Below are 21,787 nucleotides of genomic sequence, written 5' to 3'. Positions count from 1 at the left end.
TAGATTCCTTATATATTCATTCTTCTTCTAGTAGATACCTTATATATTATTTTTTCTCTTAATAATCATAAGAATTGAAAATTTGTTAACTATATCAAAGAATACTAAGCAGATGCCAGTGGCTTATAGCTGTGATCCTAGCTACTCAGGAAGCTGAGATGTGAGGATTAGTGTTTGAAGCCAAATCAGGCAAGAAAGTCCATGAGAGTCCAAATAGCTAGCAGAAAGCCAGAAGTTGCGGTTTAACTCAAGTGGTAGAGTACCAGCCTGGAAAAGCCAAGTGAGAATGAAAGGCCCTAGTATCAACACCAAAATACAAAACAAAGAAACAAAGGAAGAATCCTGCTGTTTGAAGATAGAGCTTTCCCTTCTAGAGAGTTCTCTTCTTTGGGAAAAGCATCCATTTCTTTACTGCAGTGGCTCCCATCTGTGGTAATTTTGCCCTTCTAGAGATAAATGTGAGGAGAAAAGCTACTGGTGGTTAGAGGCCATAGATGTTGCTAAGAATTCTACTACAAACAAGACAGCTCTACAGAGAACAGAATTAACAAGTTTCAAATGTAAATTGTGTGGAGGTTGAAAAGCTTTATCTACTGCATTCAACCTTCTATCACTCAGAACACTGAGACAGTCTTTAACTTTAGATTGGCAAACCCAATTATCTCATATAGGCTTTGATGTCATAATGTTCTGCCCAGACTTCTGCATCTAGCCATATTTGAAACCTGTGCATTTAAGATACAGTTGTTTTGATTTGCATTTCTTTTATAGCTAGGGAGGTTGAACATTTCCTCATGTGTCTATTGGCCATCCTTCTTTCCTCTTAAGAGAAGTTTCTCTGTAAGTCTTTAACCCACGTATTTATTGGGCAGTTGTTTCTTTAAGGATTTGTTGTTGGGGGATTTAATTTTTTGAGTTCCAGGTATATTTTAGATATGAGACCCTTGTCCACTGTATGGCTAGTGAAGATCTTCTCCCAATCCGTGGGCTTTCTATTGATCTTGCTAGCTATGTCCTTCCATGCAGAAGCTCTGCAATTTCATGCAATCCCATTTGTCCAAACTTTCTTTGATTTGTTGTGTTTCTGGGTCTCTATTAAGAAAATTTCGGAAAAAAAAAGAAAAAAAAAGAAAATTTCGGCCTGTGCCAACAAGACCTAGGGTTTCTCCTATTCCATTCTGTAATGTTTTCAGAGTGTCTGCTTTACCTTCGAGGTCTTTGATCCATTTGGAGTTGATTCTGGTGCAGGGTGATATTTAAGGATCTAGCTTTAGTTTTCTACAAGTAGTTAACCAATTTTGCCAGCACCATTTACTGAAGAGGCTGTCTTTCTTTCATTAGATACCACCTCACCCCAGTTAGAATGGCTATAATCAAGAACTCTAATAACAGATGCTGGAGGGGATGAGGACAGGAGGGAACCTTACTGCATTTTTGGTGGGAGTGTAAACTTGTTCAACCACTTTGGAAAGCAGTATGGAGGTTCCTCAAAAGACTCCACATAGAGCTCCCCTATGACCCAGCAATCCCACTTTTGGGCATTTACCTGAATGATTACAAACAAGACCATAGTAAAGCTACCTGCACAACTATGTTTATTGCAGCATTATTTACCATAGCTAAGATATGGAACCAACCCAGATGCCCCTAAGTAGACAAATGGATCAAGAAAATGTGGTATATATACACAATGGAATTCTATGCCTCCCTCAGAAAGAATGATATTGCCCATTTGTTAGGAAATGGAAAGGCTTGGAAAAAATTATATTAAGTGAAGTAAACCAGGTCCAAAGAAACATAGGTCCCTTGGTTTCTCTTATTTGCAATAACTATTATATGTGTGAGACAAGCAGAAATGGTCAGATAAGTTGATGTTAAGCAAAATGAATCCCAAGATAAGGACTCAAATGGTTTTTCTTTCTTGCGATTGTTTCTAACAAATTATAAAATGATTTCTTTGTTGCTTTGTATGTCCTTCGCCCATGGTATAACCCCTGTTTTCACTGTATTTGATGTTAGTATAATTTGTGGAGGGGAAGGGAAAAAACAAATTGTTTAAATAGGGATACAAGTTGACCCATTGCAACAATGAGATGTACATGATGTTATGTTGGCACAAGGGGCAGAGAGGGGGTGACGATGGGAAGGGATAGGAAGGGGAAACAAAGGAGGAGGCAACAATGCTCGATAAGAAATGTACTCATTATCTTGCTCATGTAATTGTAACCCCTCTGTACAGTATTTTCACAATAAAAAAAAGAATACAGTTGTTAATCCATGGCTCACACCTATAATCCTACCTACTCTGAGAATCATGATTCAGAGCCAGCACAGGCAGAAAAATCCACAAGACTCTTATCTCTAGCTAACCTGTAAAAAGCCAGATACAGAGGCTTACCTCAAGTGGTAAGAAGCCAACCATAAGCAAAAACGCTGAGCAAGAGAGCTCATAGTCCTGAGTTCTAGATGTTAGAAACACAATGTTAGCAAGTAATCAAATATCACATTGGCATAGTGGCAGAACCCAGGAATTGAGGCAATTTCATGGAGGACCACTCCAGATGGGGCAAGTTTCATGACAAATGCAGTACTTACAGTGATCTATAACAGATGAATGGCATTGGAGAACAGATGCCAAGTGATATGTAGGCAACAGGAAGAAGGCATTTGGTTCAGAGAAACTGTGAAATAAAGTTCCAGACTTGTGAGTCTCTGAGAAATTTTGACAGTCTTCCTCTTTCAACTGATCAAGGTAAAAAAGGAAGTTTGGGGGTCAAAGAGAAATGTATTTATTCAATACCTATCACTTCAATGCACTTTAAGTTTTGGATTGTGATTCTGTCCCTGATTGTTGATAGGCAATATCCCAATGTGGTATCTGCCACAGTACAGGGCAGGGGTCGCAGACACAGCTCCCAATCAGGTAAATGATGGTGAAGGAACACATTTTATAAGTAACTCAACTTCTGTGATGAGTGTTTTAAAAAAGCATAAGTTCTTAGTACTTAAAGTACAAGTTTAGTAAAAAAAAATGGATAAGCCAAGAGAAGGAACCATAAACTATATCCTTTCCTACAACCAGAGACAAATTACATTTTGTTATTTATTCTTCTTGTCTGTAGAAACAGAAAGAGCAAACAACCAGAAATTTTGACATACAACTTTGTTTGTTACTTTAAAAATCATGAAGATTTTTTTCTTTATAGTAGGTATTCTTCCATAACATATAAATTTTGTTAGCTTAATGTTTACCCAAAGTTATACTGTGGAACTTTAAAATTAATTTTATAAATTACTCTATAATTGTTTATAAGTCATAATTACAGAAAACTATCTTTATAGATAATAGCATCATTCCTTTTTTAAAAAAACAATACCTTTTTAGAAAGTAGAATTGTTTCTTCAAAATGTATAGACAATCAACCAGGCACTGGTGGGTTTCACTTATAATCCTAGCTACTCAAGAATCTGAGAACTGAGGAATATTATTCAAAGCCAGCCCTAGCAGAAAGGTCTCTAAGACTCTTATCTTCAATCAACCAGCAAAAGGCTACAAGCAGTAGAGCACCCAGCATCAAGCAGAAAAAGCTGAGTGCATGAAGCCTTGAGTTCAAGCTCCAGTACCAACATTTCAAATATATATACAAATATATATGCATATGTATACACAAACATACACATATACAACCAAAATACTTTTGTCCAATATATATATATATATGTATACTTATGTATACATACATATTTATATAAATACACACACACATACACACACTATATATATATACATATATATGTGTGTGTATACATATATATATATATATATATATATATATATATATATACTTTTGCCAACTAGGTCACTGTTTTTGTAACATTGTGTTCTGAAAAACTGTAGCCGTTTCCATTTACAGAGATGAAAATTTGAACAGCCCTTCCTATCATTAAGCCACCTGAGCTTCCATATCCATAAACAGCATGTGAGAATCTACTTTTCTTCAGCTCTTCTCAATTAATCACATTCTCAAGTTTTCTTATCACTTTTATACAAGGAATATAGTAATTAGTGAGCAATAATATACATTTCTTTTATTACAAATATGATTTTTGCTTTCTTTTCAGTTCCTTGATCTCCAATTTTCTTTTATGAAACTGCTAATCAGTGGGACACCAGTGTCTCATGCCTGTAATCCTAGCTACTAAGGAGGCTGAGTCCTGAGGATCACAGTTCAAAGCCAGCCTGGGCAGGAAAGTCCATGAGACTCTTATCACTAATTAACCACCAAAAAACTGGAAGTGGTGCTGTGGCTCCACTTCACCTTGAAGTGAAGAGCTCAGGGTCAGGGCCCAGGACCAGAGTTCAAGCCCTATGACAAAAGCAAAAATGAAACAAACAAACAAAAACCTGCTAATCGGGGCTGGGAAGGTGGTTCAGTGGTAGTGCTTGCCTTGTATGCATGAGGCCCTGGGTTCAATTCCTCAGCACCACATAAGCAGAAAAAGCCAGAAGTGGCACTGTGGCTCAAGTGGTAGAGCACTGGCCTTGAACTGAAGAGCTGAGAGACAACACCCAGGCCCAGAGTTCAGTTCCCACAATTGGCAAAAAAACAAACAAACAAACAAAAACCTGCTAATCACATTATGTTATATTTTTATTATTGTACATTTTTACTTGTTGATTTGTAAGAAATTTTTAAAAGACTGTCTTACAACAAAGTTGTCTACCTCCTAAACACCAGAACCTTGAATATGTTAGTTTATATTGAAAGAGAAAATATCACTGTTAATGGAATTAGGGTTGTAACTCACTTTAAGACAGAGGTATTATCACAGACTTAATAGCTAGGACCAGTATAATTATTGGTCAGGTAAAATTGGAAGAAGAAGAAGAGATTAAAGAGAATTCAAACAGATGCCGATTTTGAAGATGGAGGAAAAGAATTATGAGCTAAGAAATATGAATGACCCCTAAAAGTTAGAGAAACAACACAAAGGAATCTTCATGGAGCTTCCAGAGCCAAAAATAGAGCCTTTTTATGGGTTGATTTTAGTCTAATTGGATCCTTTGGAGACTTCCAGCCTATAAATCTATAAGATAATAAGTTTATCTCTAGTTATAAGCTAATAAATGAAAATTTGTTCTAGCATTGAAACCTAGATGCCTGCAATCTTTCAATAAGCATATGAAACAACAAGAAAAAAACTATCAGGTGTGGATTACATTCTTTCCCCCAAAAAGGCATATCCAGTGTGTAGAAAAACTGCAGGGTAAATGAATTCAGAATTTTCCTTAATTGTGAATACTCATGGAGACACGGTGCGTTTGTGCACATTTAATGCGCGGCTCACATTGATGTTTAGAATTCTACAAGACATGCTCTCTGTAATGTGACATAAATGAGTTTACTGCCTTCTTAGGAAATGGGTGCTAACCATTTCCACTTGATGGGCCTCAAAAGCTGCAAACACATTTTGCCTTCAATGAAAATCCAGTGAAGTGTTGCTGTATCCAAGCAACCTGAATGCGGGAACAAGCACCAGGCAGAGACAGAAAGCAATCTGTCCCTTCAAAGGGGCGAGTGTGCAGTGAGTGTAGCAAATGCTGATAAACAGCAGAACAAATAAGGACCTGGGAACACGAGCCTTGACTAAGTAGAGTTTCATCTCATTAGGAAGTTCTGGCAAAACAGACACTACTAAATGCTACTTGGTGATGGGAGGCTAGCATAGGCATCTTTACAGAAAACCTGGCAGGGTGCTTTTGGAAGATCATTCCAGCATTCTGTGTAGACTGATTTCTGTTCTGTAGTTGGAAACATTGAAGCAAATGAAGGAGAAAGAAATTTCCTTGGGGGAATAGTCTATGAATGAAATAATTGCTAGGAAGGCACAGAAGCAACAATGAGGATAAAAATAAACACAAGGTATTGAAAACCCTCTGACTTCCGTTGGTGCAGGAACCTGACTTCTACTTGAAGCCATGTCTTTAAAAAGTTTCTGTTTCAAGGCTCATGCCCTTAATCCTAACTCCTCAGGTAGCTGAGGTCTGAGGATCGTCGTTGGAAGACAGCCCAGGCAGAAAAGTCAGTGAGACTCCTTTCTCCAATTAACTACCAGAAAGCCAGAAGAATAGTTGTGGCTTTAGTGGTAGAGTGCTAGCAATGAGCAAAAGAAGCTCAGACACACACACACACACACACACACACACACACACACACACACACAGAGTCTCTCCATCACTGGCTTTCTGCTTAGTCTGCAACTTGGTGAGGTTATTAGACCTCATGGGGCTGACCTTGGTTACTGATACCAGTCAGCATGTACTTGATCACATGAGTTCACAAGACCATTTGGAGTCCTTATCATACTTGAATAAACATCCTTTATCCTGAGAATGCTCTGTCTTCCACTTTTCCTTCTACTGATCTGTGTCTAGTCCATCTCGCTCTGTATAGCCATCTGCGCACCATCTCTCTCCAGCTGGGAATCTCTCAGACATCTTTAACTCAACACATGCACAATGAAACTCAAAGTCTATCCCTCTAGTTCCCAGTGCTTGTCTTCCTCAGTCATATAACTAAGTAATTTGTTTCTATCATGTGCCCAGCTGACCAAATCAGAAGTAGTAGAACTGTGCTGTTTTCTAAGCAAATACGTTTTGTTGATTGATAGATTAAAAAATAAAAGACATCTGAGTGTTCATCTTAGCCAAAAAAAAAACACTGGGAAGAAAAAGCCTTTTTGCTTTTGTTTATCTGTTTTTAAAAGTTTTCTTCCAGTCCTATCAATTGCCTTGAAGAGTGCACGTTGCTGTCTGTTAGATTCTCTGGGTCCAGGTATTCAACTTCATGGTGGAAGTCAGGTTCTGTGAGAAATTTACCTAATCAGTCACTCTCACAAGAGTTTCTGCTTGCCAGATCTCAGAGAAACTGTAAGGATTCCAACATCTTTCCTAATATGAAGATATCCTCATTAGCATTATTTCTGTAAAGCAAATTATTTCTCTGCAAAGCAAATTGTTCCCAGGAGTCATTGGTAATGAAATATCAAAAGGATGAGGAGCCCACCAGAATATTATCCAAAAAATTATACTTTAAGAAAGAAGACTTGTAAGTACTGACAAAAAAAATACACAAAAATAAAATCCTGCATGAGGATTATAGAACTGTCCACCCATGTGTGAAGACATCTCTAAAAGTTTGACAAGAGTAATCAAGATATCTGCTCAGTTTCTATCTTTTTATTCCCTCTGAGGTAGAAGGGATACTTCATGGCTTCTGTGGGGAACTCCCCACCCCCTTTTCAGTGCAATGGTGGACATCTTTGCAATTATTCTTCATCCATGTACACATCTCTGAGCAATCTAAGAATCTTGGCCCCAGCCTGTGACGCACACCATCCATCTAGCTATATAAAAGGCAGCTTATAACATCCTGCGAGAGGCATAGCTATTCTTCAGACCCACCTTGGCCACTCCCCATCACCCTAGTGTTAATGAGACATCACAACTTTGCTCAGCTTAGGTATTCCAAAAGATGAATATCTACTTTTTGAAAGATTGTCCTCCAGTACATCAGTATCAGTCCTATAAACCAGTGGTCCTAAAGTTGTAAGTCTTTAGTGTGCATTCCCATTGACTGTTGGGCCGATCAAAAACAGACTTCCTCTCCAAAGCTTTGGGCTCCACACATCTTGAATAGCACCTGAGAAGTTGAGTTTCTCATGTTTTCAAATGATAATGGTGCTGTTGATCTAGAAACCACACTTTGAGAACTTCTGCTGCATTTTAATTTTTCACCAATACTAAGATTTGAAATCAGGGCCTGTGATTATTAGGCAGGTGCTCTGTTGCTTACTGTAGATCATTTTTCCAGCCTTTTTTGTGGTCTTGCTGGTTTTTGCCTAGGGCCAGCCTTGCACCATAATCCTCCTCCTATACCTGTGGTGTAGCTTGGATTGTAGACATGGACCACTACATCTGACTTATTTTGGCTAAGATAGAATCTTACTAACTTATTGTCCAGGATGGCCTTGAACTAAAAATATTGATCTGAAGACCCTGAGATTATATATAGGCCTGATCTACCCCACCAGCAAACTCTTCTGTTTAGAGGGATTTTGTGTGTTTTTGTTATTTGACTTTCCCCAAATATTGTATTAATTACAATAGTACAAGGGAAGGGAATAAGCCAGATCTCAAGTCATTCCAAAGCCTAGAATGTCTGATTTCTGAGTGTGGCCTGTTCATTATTGGGAAACAAGATGCTTCTCAGAAGATAGTTATAATGATTTAGACCAAAAATCATATTAACTATGTCTTCCACAGAAGAAAGTGAAATAGATATTATAGATCTCCAATTCAGAAATTTCCTTATAGAATTGCCCTAAATTGATTTCTCAGGAGCAACTCGTTGGTTTTCACATAATTTTTTTAATCAAACTCAGAACATATTTGTAAATTTTATCTAGAACATAACAGAATGTTCTGACAGAGAGGGATGTGGTGAATAAAACAACACCTTTTATGAAATTAATATCGAAAAGTCTCTTCCTTTAAGGAGAAATGTATTTTTAGCCTGTGGGTGGTCTACAACCAGAAGAGAAAGGGATTTTTTCCCCTAGCATGCTCATTCCTTAACACCCAGAATTATAAAACCTGATACAACACTCACTATTTTTTTCTTTTTTTGGTCCGGTCGTGGGGCCTGAACTCTGGGCCTGGGCGCTGTCCCTCAGCTCTTCAGTTCAAGGCTAGTGCTCTACCACTTGAGCCACAGTGCCACTTCTGGCTTTTTTCTTTTTGCTTATGTGGTGCTGAGGAATTGAACCCAGGGCCTCATGCATGCAAGGCAAGTGCTCTACCACTGAGCCACCTTCCCAGCCCCAACACTCACTATTTTGAAATGGTATTTATATCACTTTGACTAGAAACCTTTGGTTCCATTGTTGTCCTCTCAGAATATGATGCTTAAAGAACTGTTTAAGGGTAGCAGCCAGCCCCATGCCAGTGCTCTATCAGTCTCAGCCACTTCCAAATTTTGAATGTCGTAATTGTCATCTTCTATTTCCATAGACCATCATCTGTTTTTATATGTTGTCTTTGGGGTTCCTGATTTTTTTTTTAAATTTTTATTGTTGTTGTTGTTTTTACCAGTCCTGGGACTTGAACTCAAGGCCTGGGCACTGTCCCTGAGTTGCTTTTGCTCAAGGCTAGCAAAAGTGCCACTTACAGCTTTCTCTGTTTATATAGTACCAAAGTATTGAACCCAGGGCTTCATGCATGCTAGGCAAGCACTCTACCACTAGGCCATATCAGGAACCCTTGGGTTACTCATTTTGATAAGGAAAAAAAAAACTGTGTAGAAATAGGTCACATAAATATGATTCAAGTACATTATATAGAATACTGTACTGTTGAATTACAGTGGAGTTGATTCACATGAAATGGCATGTTAGGTGCTTTACGGACCAAAAATACTTTGTTGGTTCTAATACACATAATACCAAAATATGAAGGCATGTATAAATTCTCAGTTAATTCTTCTCATAAAAAATGTTTGTTTGTTTGTTTTCTGGTCCTGGAGCTTGAACTCTGGGCTTGGGCACTGTGCCAGGACTCCTTTAGCTTAAGAGTGGCACTCTACCTCTTGAGCTACTTCCAGATTTTTCTGTGATTAGAGATAAATACCTTACCGATTTTCTTCCCTAGGCTGCTTTTGAGCCATAATCCTCAGATCTCAGCCTTCTAAGTAGCTAGGACAGGTGTAAATCACTGGTACCTGGCTAAATGATTTTTTTTTTTAACATTGTGTCTGACTTCTCTGCCTAAAGTTGTTTACTTGCTTTAATTTTCCTGAATAGGTTTAGTACTTCAACAAGGGATATTAATGAGGATTTTCTTTCTTTTGGCTAGTTCTAGTTAATATTTTTTCAGAATATACATACAAAAACATGAACACATATATACTTATATATGGAAAATCATTTATTATAAAGAATTGCTCATGAAATGATGGAGACTGACAAGTCCTATAATCTTCAGGCAAGGTAGAGATCTGGGAAAGAACTCACGGTTCAGGTCAAATCTAAGACTAATAGAACCAATCATATAGTTCCATTCTGAATATTTGCAAGCTTGAGACCCAGAAAGAACCAATATTTAAGTCTGAATTCAAAGTTAGAAACAAACAAACAAACAAACCAATATATATATATATATATATATATATATATATATATATATATATGCATGAGAGCATTTAAGCAGAAGGCTCCACATTCATATTGGGAGGCTCAGCCTTTCTGTTTTATCCAGGTCTTCTCTTTCGTGCCTAATCCTTAGTCACAGTGAGAAAGGTAATCTGTTTATTAGGTCTTCCTGTTCACATGTTAATCTCTTCCAGAAATACCTCACAGAAACACACACAAAAATGTAGGGTCATTTTGTGGCCCATTCACATTGATTACTAAAACTAACCATCATACCTGGCATTAGAAGGCCTTCAGCTGGATAAAGTCACTTGAAATGGAGTATTTCACATAGCTTCTCATATTAGCCATCAAATTAACTTTTTTTTCATTAAAAACTACTTGTCTGTTCACATCCATGCATTTTCACAGACCTCTTTCCCTTTGTTTGAGTACAATAACCCCCATCTTGTTCTGAGTCCCTCAAAGAAGAAAGTCTTCAAACAAGGATTCAAGGGGAACTAGTTTCTTTGATAAACAAGCCTGGGACACAAGACTAGAGGAGTGTAGTGAGAAAGAGAAGATGATAGGAAGACAATAGGTTAACTATTCAACCATTTATCTCGGGACTTCAGAGGCCCAATGGAGAGAAGGGCTTTGGGAGATAGCCAGGAACAACTCCAGATGTTTGTAAATGAATATCAAAAGCCAGGGCGTTGGAATACTGACTCGCAAATGTTATCAGCCATTTCTGAGAGGCTGATTGTTGGTTATTAAAACCCTAGTATTTCCTTCAGTTGTATCTAGCAACTCTAGAAGCTCTCAGGCAAAGAAGTTAGAGTTCAGAAATCTGGCTGACAATGAGTCAGAATTAGATTATCAAAAGCACAGTGACCTAGGTCATTATCATTTCATAATGTGTTTGATGATTAAGATATTTTTAGATGAGAAGTAGTAATCTTCCTATATTTAGACACAATATACTTCTTTAAAAGACGGAGATAAAGAGAGAGAGAATTAGATTGTAAGAACTAGAGGTGTGACTCAAGGGACAGAGCACTTGCCTAGCAAGTGAAAAGCCCTGAGTTCAAACCCTAATACCAAAAAACAAAACAAAATCCACAATAATACGAGTAGAGTGGAACAAATACAGAAATAAGGCAGAACTTGGCTGACTAGTGTTTTTGTACATTTGGGCTGCCAGACACAAGGAGACTTTATCAGAAACAAACTTATTTCTCCCTGTCTGCAGGCTGGAAATCCCAGGTTAAAGCTGCAGTACTTGTATTGTCTGCCAAGGGTCCAGGTCCCTATAGAGATCTATATTCTCCCCATTTCTTCACGCAGAACAAGGGCAAGGACTGGCTCTTCATCTTTTTGCAGGCCACTAATCCCATCCATGAAGGTTCCACCTTTGTGATCTAATCACCTCTCAAAGCCTTCACCTCCTACTGTCATCACTTAGAGGGGCAAGGTTGGACAACTGAAATTAAGGGATCCATCGTCACATCACAGTGCCAAATACGGAGACCATTCAAGGAACGAGTTGACAATATAAGTTCAAAACCTCAAGCATACCATCTATAGTGCATAGGAATTGCAGATCCCCTGATCTGTTGGTCCATTTGCAAGTGATCATTAATGGAGATGAGAGCAATCAAATGGGAATGATATGACTAAGAGGGGCTTTGAAAGCACATGGTTAAAGGTTTAGATTTATGGACCTAATAGCAGAGCAGTACTTTTCATGGCATTGTACAGAGATGTGATAAGTTTATGTGTCTGGCATATTTCTCTACATTTCTCCATTACTGGAGATGAGTATTGCATACCTGTGATTTAAAACTTGAATAGTTGAAATGACTGATGTGACTTACTGAAGTAAGTAAAACAAATTACTGCACACATAGCTTGTTATAAATATGTAATTATTGGGCTGAGAAGGTGGCTCAGTGGTAGAGCGCTTGCCTTGCATGCTTGAGGCCCTGGGTTCGATTCCTCAGCACCACATAAGCAAAAAGAAAAAAGCCGGAAGTGGCGCTGTGGCTCAAGTGGTAGAGCACTAGCCTTGAGCTGAAGAGCTGAGGGACAGTGCCCAGGCCCAGAGTTCAGGCCCCACGACCGGACCCAAAAAAAAAATATGTAATTTTTTCCTAGAAAAGAAATGTAAACTTTTGGTGTTAATTTCTTCTCTGACATGGACACTTTCCTTCTAGCTCAGCATAATACAGAAAACAGAAATATATGCTGTCCCTTCTTTTATGTAATTATGTTATTCAGCTCAATTGGAAAATTTTGGTGTTCTCAGCTTTTATTTATTTTTTATTATTTATTTATTTTTATTATTTATTTATTTTGTTCTTAGCTTTTATAGAAATTTATCTTTTCCTGTTTCTCATAGATGATAATGATGGAGAAGAAGATGTTGACATGAAAGAAGATTCAGGTACTAAATTTAAGATTTTATTATTTTTCATATATAATGTATATGTACTATATATGTATATATTCTACATATGTATATACTATATATACTACGGTCTTCTGAAGAAAGAAATACATGATCAATATAATAAGGAAGTAGTTGTATTAGTGAGCAAATAATCTCATTATAACCCAGCATAAAGTTAGACTGGGCTTCCTGACAGCTAAGGTAAAAATGGAACCGGATGCTATAGTTAAAAGTTGTGTAATAAATCATTTCCACAGTTGTTACTTAAAACAACCTCTTATTCCCATACATTCTGTATGAAGTACAGACTACCAAACTGAAATAACTTGACTATCCTGTTCCATGAAGTCTGAGGCTTACCAAGAAGTCTCCACAGCCAGGGCTAGTCATATGAAAACTTGTTCATTCATTTGCCTAGCTGGTGATTGATTCCAGCCATCATCAGCTGAAACTTGTTGAGACAATTTTACAAAACACTACCATGTGGCTTCTTTCAATAGCCTGAGACTCATTATAGCCTGCTGACCCACTGAGTTTTCCTCACAAGAATTAATGAACCTTAGAAGCTGTACCCTTTTTAATATCTAAGCTTTTAAGTCCCATAATGTCACTTTCACAGAACAAGTCACTCAGATTCAGGGGAAAGAATTGTCTCTTGATAAGGAGTAGTTTTGCAGAGTCTGCGTGGTCTAAAATGTAGGGGTGGTCATTTTTGGAAAGTATACTTTCGCATAGCATGTAATTTTTTCTCACTGTCAGAGAGGAAGCTGTATGCTAACTCCTAAAGAAAGATTAGAATTTATAAGGGAAATCTAATGGTTTAAAAGCATGGACACTGGTCTAATGTAACCAGTGAATATGTTCTTAAAAATGAATTCATTAATCAATAGGCCTGAATTCAACTAACTAAACTATTTATTGGCCTTAAGCAAGTGTCTTTTTCTGTGAAGCTCATTTTCTATTTCTGGAGGCAATAATTCCCATCAATTGTTTTGCTTAGGGTGTTGAATAAGTAAGGTACCTTATCTTGAATATTTCTCATATCACTTTTCCCACAGTACAGATTCAGTACATTACTGCTTTTCTTGCTTCTCTTCTTCCTCTCCTCTATGCTCCTCTTCTCTTCTCTCTGTCTCTCTCATTCCAGTTGGTATTGGGAGGAAATACAGCTTCATTCAGATTTCATACTGGAACATGCTGGTCTCCAGTTTAAACAAGCCTCCTAAGACCACTAACTGCCATTGTATCTCTGTCCTCATCATCTCTTCTCTTGTAGATAGGAAAGCTAGAGACATTTTTGAGAATGTAAGTTTTAAGGATGCACTAGTGCTGGATTACTTGAGTGAAACAACCTGCCAAATATTGTCAAATGGTAGTGGAAAACAACTTGAATACCTAAGACAAATGGATGCTGGGAACTTTGACTCTCTGGATATGTGAGCCATGATGCAAAGAGCTAACTGATTTCTGGGGTGTGAACACATCTACCATGTTCTTTTTCAAATGGGTGATGGTAAAATTAGTTGTACTGGCTCAGATGAGTCTCAAAACCTCTCTTAAGTCAGCACACCAGGCTTTAATTGAACATGCCTTGTGCCAATTTCTTGCTATGCATAAGTTAATGGAATACATAAAACAGATATCTGGGGCAAATTATCATCAAGTCTTACAAGGGATTTCTTCTTAACTAGTAGATATAGAATTTGAATACAGATTTATTTGGCCCCCAGGGCAAAGTCTTAACTTTTTTGCTCCAGACCTATATAGTAAACAGAGGTAGATAATGAATCTCAGAGGAGAGTTAGAAAAAGTCATCCTGAAGGTGAAGCTCTGTCCCATGTGAGATGAAAGGAAGTGGCCTTCATCTTCTTTAATCAGATGGTAACTATTTTCCTGAGTATTTTTATGTACAGGGCCATGCATTGTTGGAATTGGCTCCAACCTAAGCTAGCAAGGGCATAAAATCAACAACTATCTATAGCCACTCAACACAACAGTGGTGAAGGCACGCTTGTGTTCCTCAAGGGGGAAAAGCCATGTTCATGGCAAAGCTCCAGGTTCTACCCTTTGCCAGAAAGAGAAGCTATCTAAATATATATATATATATATATATATATATGTGTGTGTGTGTATAATATTATATATATAATAAAATATAATACTAACAAGTATGGAGTGCTTTGATAGGAAGCAGGAACAACTCACCCTTCAGTAACCTAGTCCAAGAGGAAATACTATTCCTATAAAGCCACACAGAGAAACCTGGATACAGTAGCCATATGTATCAGTGACTGAATACTCCAGGACCAGGCCTATAGTTGTCATGAAATAATACAATACTCCTGTCCTAGAAGACTTCATAATTAACATGAATTCATGCTCACAACTGTTCAAAAATGAAGTATGAGCATTTAGGGGGTGTTCAAATATCTGTAAATGTAGGCAAATGGATGTATTTGAAAATCTCACACATTCACTATGAATTTCCATTCAGGTGGAAAGTCAAGAACTAGAAATGTAATTTGCTAAAACTAAATGCTGGTTTGGAATTGAATTTTCAGCACTGGAAATTCTCTGCTGGCACCCCCATTTTAGACAATGCATTTCAAGGACATGAAAGGCTTAGAGTCTTCTCCAAGTGAGATTGCAAATGTTGCTTTGCCCACTTTATGAATCTTTTTGAGCCTGGTATTTGTGCTCAGTGAGCTATTCCAAATACCTCATTTCTGTTTTGGGTGAACCCATTCCAAAGGTCAGCATACATCTCACACCTGGTGACAGAAGTTGGGAGGGGGTGGCTAATGTAGTCACTGGCAAAAATTTCTCACCCTGGCCATGGTAATGACCTTAGATGTGACTGACTTGCAACCATAGAACATCTAGCCTACTGCCCCAATCCTTTGTAGTCTATAATGCCAAGGTTTTTAATAGAACATCTATCAAATGTGGTAGGTTTTTTTTTCTGTTCCTTTCCTAATAAATGAGAAAAGAGAACCGAGTCGTCATAGCTCCATAGTATAATTTTAGAATCTTGGCACAAGAGAGCAGCTGCTAAGAGAGTGAGAATTAGACACAGGCCCCATTATATCTTAGTCTTCAAGAAAGGCCTGGGTGAAGCAAAAATAAAAATGGGTTTTTAAATGAAATTCTCATGGTACTGCTAGGCACCAAGGGTACAAAGAAAGCACAAGTGCCCTTTCTCATGGAGCTTATAGTCAAAGAATTGGGGAAAGAGGTAACAGACACTCAAGAAACACAGTGGAGATATTGCTCAAGTGGTAGTGTACTTGTCTAGCAAGTTTAAGTCCCTAAGTTCAAATCCCAGTACCACTGAAAAAGAAGAGAGACGAAAAGGAAGAAGAAAAGGAAGTGAAAGAAAAAGATGAGGAAGAGGAGGAGGAGGAGGAGGAGAGGAAAAAATTAACAAGAGAGCAAGATAATTTCAGGTACAAATAATATATTTGAAAGAGAATTCCTAAGCTAGGCACTGGTGGCTCATGCCTGTAATCCTAGCTACTCAGAAGTTCTGGCTGGTGTTCTGTTTGAAATGCTTGAGATAGGGACTGAGCGAAGAAGGGAAGGCATTAAGACAGAGAGAAGAGAGACACACTTAAATCCCAGCCCAGAAGGGACAATGGCGGAAGCGTGGCTACAGAACTCAGGAAACATAAAGTCATATGGAGAAGGACTGTGGACAAGGACTATAATCTTATCCTGAAGCACATGATTGGCCCATGAAAGCTACTAAGGTCTAGGAAGTAAATTCTCTTAGCTGTCCATTGGTTGAATTTGATAGGAAACCAGAGAACCAAGAAGTTTCTTAATGCAGTTCAGAGATTCTAGTTGCCCGGGGCACAGTAAGGAAGTGTTGAAGGATGAGGAATAGATCTGAAGGGACAAAGAAGGTATCCATTCCCAAACAAAATTGAGATTCCATGTAAGTAGGTGAAGACATAAGCCCTGAACTCAATAGAAATGTTAGACCGCATATTTAAAGTATGCTATATCAGAATGGGATGAATTTAGAGACACTTTCTACAAACTGTCTTCATCATTTTACTTACTAAACCCATTGGATAGAGTTGGAAGAATACTGAAAAATGAGAAACACAATAGTTGAATTAGGAATATAAGTGATTACTTCCAATTTGAATTACTAAAGAAGGCTGTTAAATAAAGGCAGGATAATTTCAAGCCACACCCCCATCCTTTCAATAAGTGACATTTATGTCCAGCTTTGAAGCTGAACAAAATGAGATGCACAATGACAGCTGTCAATCCATGGAGTTTTGAATTAAACTCTGTTGGAAAAATAATCATAATGATGTGCAGTTCTCTTATGGAAGATCTTTAAACAAAAAAGCACTGTGTCCAATTAAACTGTTGTGTGAATTACTAAATGTCTACAAGACCTGCTGTAGCCTAAGCCTTAAGTATAAGTCTAAGGAAGTTGGAAAAACACAGGTCCCTTGCCAAAGTTTAACTCCAGCATGGTGACATATGTATCTGTAATTAAGATTCAGTGAGTGGGTAGATTTACTGAGAGGAAAACGTATTTAAACTTTAACACACTTTTGAACTTTGCTGGTAAATATTTAAATAAAAATGTATGAAATCTTTGTGTTTCCAGAGGAGTTAGAACACAAAGGCCTCTCTCCACCCCTCAAGAAGAGCAAAGCAAAGAAACCAGAATGTTCCAAAGACTCCAGTGAAGGTAAACCTTACCCTTCTTCTCCTTTAGATTGTGCAATTTGATTTTTAAGTTATATGTAAATGTTCATGTCCAGATATTTCTAAGTGTTCAAAACTTACAGGGCAATTCTGTTATCTTTTCTAAATATGTTTGCTCTCCTCTGCATGGGAAGATGGAAAATTAGATGTGGAGTTTGGAGTTGTTTTTGTCATTGTAAAAGAAAAAAATGGCTGGGCACTGGTGTCCCACACCTGTAATCCTAGCTACTCAGGAGGCTGAAATCTGAGGATCGTGGTTCAAAGCTAGCCTGGACAGGAAAGCCCATGACACTCTTATCTCCAATAAATCACCAGAAAACCAGAAGCAGCACTGTGGCTCAAGTTGGAGAGCACTCTCCTTGAGCTGAAGAGCTCAGGGCCAGTGCCCAGACAAAAACAAACAAACAAACAAAAAAACAAGGAAAGAAAAAAATGAAAATTAAAACCCCCCATTTCCTCACTATGATGTATTAGCCACCTCTGCAAAGAGAAAAGTTGAGGATAATGCTTTTAAGTTGAATGTTCCAAAGCTATGTAAAGCTGCTAGTCAAGATCTATGACTGAGTACCAGGCAGCCTGTAGCCATTATCATATTGCCGTAATTGTTCTCACAGACACATTCTTAGTCTTTTCAGAATCATCCCTCAGTAATGGATGCCACAAATGTTTCCTGTCTTATATGGTCTCTTCTGTCTTCTACAAGCCCATGCATTTTTGCACTGAATGGCTTCTTCTAGTTGGGCTCAGGTTTACAAAGAAAATATGTTGTCTCTCTTTTACAGCACTGGCCTACCATACAAGGTCATTCTGATTTTCTTTGTCATTGTGATTTTCTTCTAAAGTAGGCATGGGTTACTTTTTCTTCACATGAATCTCAAAACTAAGCATATGGGTTAACATATGAAATATATCTACATCTTCTACTTTCTCCTGTGAAACTCCATCAATTGCTTAGTGAAATGAAGAGAATAGTGATACTGATGCTGCCAGTTTGGGTCTTGAGGGAGAGGAGGATGCTTAGATAGAAGTAGACATGCAATTTATAGGAGAGCAAGTCTGTGGATGATGAGGAGAGAAGCAAGAGAGGGTGAAAGGAGGAATGGAGGAAGGTTACCTAAACTTTGATTTGCTATGAAGTCTGAGGAAATCTGGAGAGGCCTAGCCAGCAGTGACCATCAGGGTACTCTGCATTGGGCAGGAATAACTGGGCTTTGTTCTCCTCCTTTGTTCAGTCACTAGCTACAAGAAGCTTGGACCTTCCTATGAGGGGATACTACAGTGGATTGCCTAAGTATGGCCATTACTAACCTCTTTCCTGGCATCAGGCTCTTGCTTGGGAAGAGACCCCATAACTGCACAATCTCTGTGTGAGTTGAGCAATGAATAATGGCAGTGCTTTCACCCCTACCCCCAACCCCAGGTCGGAATCAACTGAGAAGGCTGAGATTCAAGAAAGGTAGAGATCAGATAATTAGTTTTATTCCTGAGTGGAACAGGAGCATCAGGTTACCCATCCCTTACATATGCATTCTCATGGTGGATTTAAGTTCTGAATATGAAATTCTCATGATTTCATCATGAGCAAATGCAGTTGTCCTTGGCTGTATGGACAAAGGCTGCCCCTGTACTCTTTATGTGAAAATCAGACCTGGACATGACTTCTATATATATGTTCTTTTCCATTTCGGCAATGCTGGAGTATGAACTCAGGGCCGTGCCTTTGCCAGGCAGGCGCCTTACCTCTTGAGCTATGCTTCTGACTCTTTAGTGCCTTTGTTATTTTTTTGAAAGAGGGTCTCTCTTGTATGCTTAAGTCAGCCTGTGAAGTGGCTGATGATGCTTTTCATGGAGCTAAAATGAACATTCAGCACCTGAAAGTCTCCCATCTATGTGTAGGCTGGCCTCAAACCACCATATTCCCTCTCTTCATTTCCTGAGAAGCTAGGATGACAAGCATGCGCCAATGGCACCTGGCTAGCACATGCCTTCTCTGTAGGCAGATGAGAGAGAAATGGAGTTCTAATGACTCCTTAACTCATTAGTGGTAGGAAGAAATCGGGAAGGGTACAGCAGAGTGGGTGGGTTCCCCCACCCATGAAAGAAACAAGAGAAGAACATTTCCTTTTGTAAAAAGTGTTTGTCATTCCCTTAGTGATGACTATTATACTTATTACCATAATTAGGAATGTGGTAGAGTTACCACTGTCCTAATTCATTGAAATGATTAAAAAAATATAAAGGCTTAGAGAATAACACTTAGAATCATGAAGAAGGCAATCAGTATCTGGTGCTTATAGTAGTCAGTGAATGAGACCATCTTGCCATACTTAGGTCATCCAATCTATGAAAGCCATGCTTGGGAAATGAGTTGGTAGCAAGAGAACAATTATTTATACCCCTAAAGAAGTTGAATGATTCCCATCCAATGAATGACCTTTTTGAAGTTTGCTTTCTAGAGTCTTGAGTCTGTTGCTCCTACTGAGCATTACAAAGCAAAGTAATAAACCACACAGCACCTCTCCCTTCCTCCTTCTCTCCCTCCCTCTCCCTCTCTCCCTCCTCCCTCTCTCTCTCAATTAAGGAAAGACATACCAAAGCTTCTTATGAAATAAGTTGCTTTGTTTAGGAACATCTTCCTCTAGTTCTAATATGAAACAGTCACCAGTCACGCAACTTCACAAATAGGTGATCTGAGAACTGGCTCTGAGTCACAAGTCTGCGATGAAAATGTAATAACTATGGATTTGTTCCCAGGGACATCCTGACAATGGCATCATAGTGAAATGTAAACATTAGTCACTCTCCGGAAGTGTGGGAATGTGGGGATTGTGCCTTTGTTCCTAAGACAGCTTCAAAGACAAGTAGAACGTGCTAGAGAACAGAATGAGGGGAGCCCAACCTGACAGGAAGTGCCAGGTGACTCCATGATGTGGTGCTTATTATTTATCAATGTTTCTATTTTGACAAAACATCCTATGTACCCTGAATTGATACATTCGGCTGTTTCATGCTGTTTTGTTTCCTGTCATAATGCAGAAAGTTACAATCATCCTTTCCTCCTGGGAATGCAAATAGAATCATTGTATCTCTGGGCAGAAGGGGACATGGTAATGTGGATCATGACCCTTCTCTCTAGATCTTACTCTCATTTTAGAACTATCAATCTTTCCTAGCTTGGTTATCTCTCCCAAGCTTTTTTAGTAAGAGAAGCTTCTGGCGGTTTGTATTTATAGATCCCTCAGCTTATCACTCTGTCACTTAGCCCCATCTTTCCTCTCTCTTCCCTTACAGTTCTCTGCCCTGCCTCCCACCTCACAGTGACTAGTAGTTATCTTATTTTCCTGTGTTTTTGGTGAGGTTTTGACCATATTGCATTACTTTCTGAGGAGGTTGGTCATGGAGCTTGAACTCTGGGCCTGAGTGCTGTCCCTCAGCTCTAACTCAAGGCCAGTGCTTGAGCCACAGCACCACTTCTGGTTTTCTGGTGGTTTATTGGAGATAAGAGTCTCGCAGCCTTTCCTGCCTGGGCTGGCTTTGAACTACAATCCTCAGATCTCAGCCTGCCGAGTAGCTAGTATTTCAGGTATGAGCCACCGGCGCCCGGCTATGTTGCATTATTTTTATTACGTGTTTTCTCTCTCTGATGCCTTTTGGTTATTTTTCAAGTTTATCATTCCATTTGTTTTCTATCCAACTCTATTTAAACCTATGTTTAGTTCTTCAACTTAACTTCTAACGTCAATCATTATAGCATTCCCTTTCTACAAGATTTATTTCTCTCCTTTCCAAATATCTAGTCATGCTTTTGTTTGAATAGCTTCAAAAGTAATCTGTAGCTGAAATTTTAACATTTCTAGTCTGTGCCAGTCTGATTCTGCACTTAAATTTTCTGTAAAGTCATTCTTATGTTTACTTCTTATGCATTTTTTTCTTTCGATGATCAGTTTCCTTGAATATTCATATGTGGGAGCTTTCTGAAGTTAATTTTAAGAGCTTATTTATCTACACTTGGTTTTCTGCAACATCCCAAATATATATATATATATATATATATATATATATATATATTTGGCTGAGAAATTTGTTTGTTGTTTCTTGTGATCCTTAAACTCGTGTTAGTTCAATATGTATGGTTGGTAAGCCTCAACTAAATCTTTGTTGTTTTCCTTTTTTTTCTCTCCAAAAAAAATACTACAACTGGTATAGGAAAATTACTGTGGCATCCACTAAGCCCAGGACCCTCCCATCTGTTTCTCCTTCAAACCTAAACTCTGGCTAATAGTTGTCAGAGTTTTCTTGAATCTAGATCATCTGTATTGGCTGGGAATTTGTTAGAAATACAAATTATTGGGCCTAATCCTAGACCAAGTGAATAGATGCCCAAGAACCTTTTACTGATAGCCCTTTGTATAACTC

The 21,787-nt window shown here is 38.4% G+C and overlaps 1 protein-coding gene across 1 annotated transcript in view; it reads left to right on the top strand.

Annotated features, from left to right (window-relative positions):
- Positions 1-21,787, top strand: part of Macrod2 (MACRO domain containing 2) — a 1,827,576-nt gene that overhangs the window by 1,648,830 nt on the left and 156,959 nt on the right. Inside the window, exon 10 of the mRNA XM_013011026.1 lies at positions 12,590-12,634. Coding sequence (XP_012866480.1) covers positions 12,590-12,634 — 45 coding nt within the window. The remainder of the gene's footprint in view (positions 1-12,589; positions 12,635-21,787) is intronic.

Source organism: Dipodomys ordii, unplaced genomic scaffold, assembly GCF_000151885.1.
Source record: "Dipodomys ordii isolate 6190 unplaced genomic scaffold, Dord_2.0 Scaffold13, whole genome shotgun sequence".
In the NCBI taxonomy this organism is placed as follows: domain Eukaryota; kingdom Metazoa; phylum Chordata; class Mammalia; order Rodentia; family Heteromyidae; genus Dipodomys; species Dipodomys ordii.
This window is presented reverse-complemented; position numbering and strand designations above follow the sequence as displayed.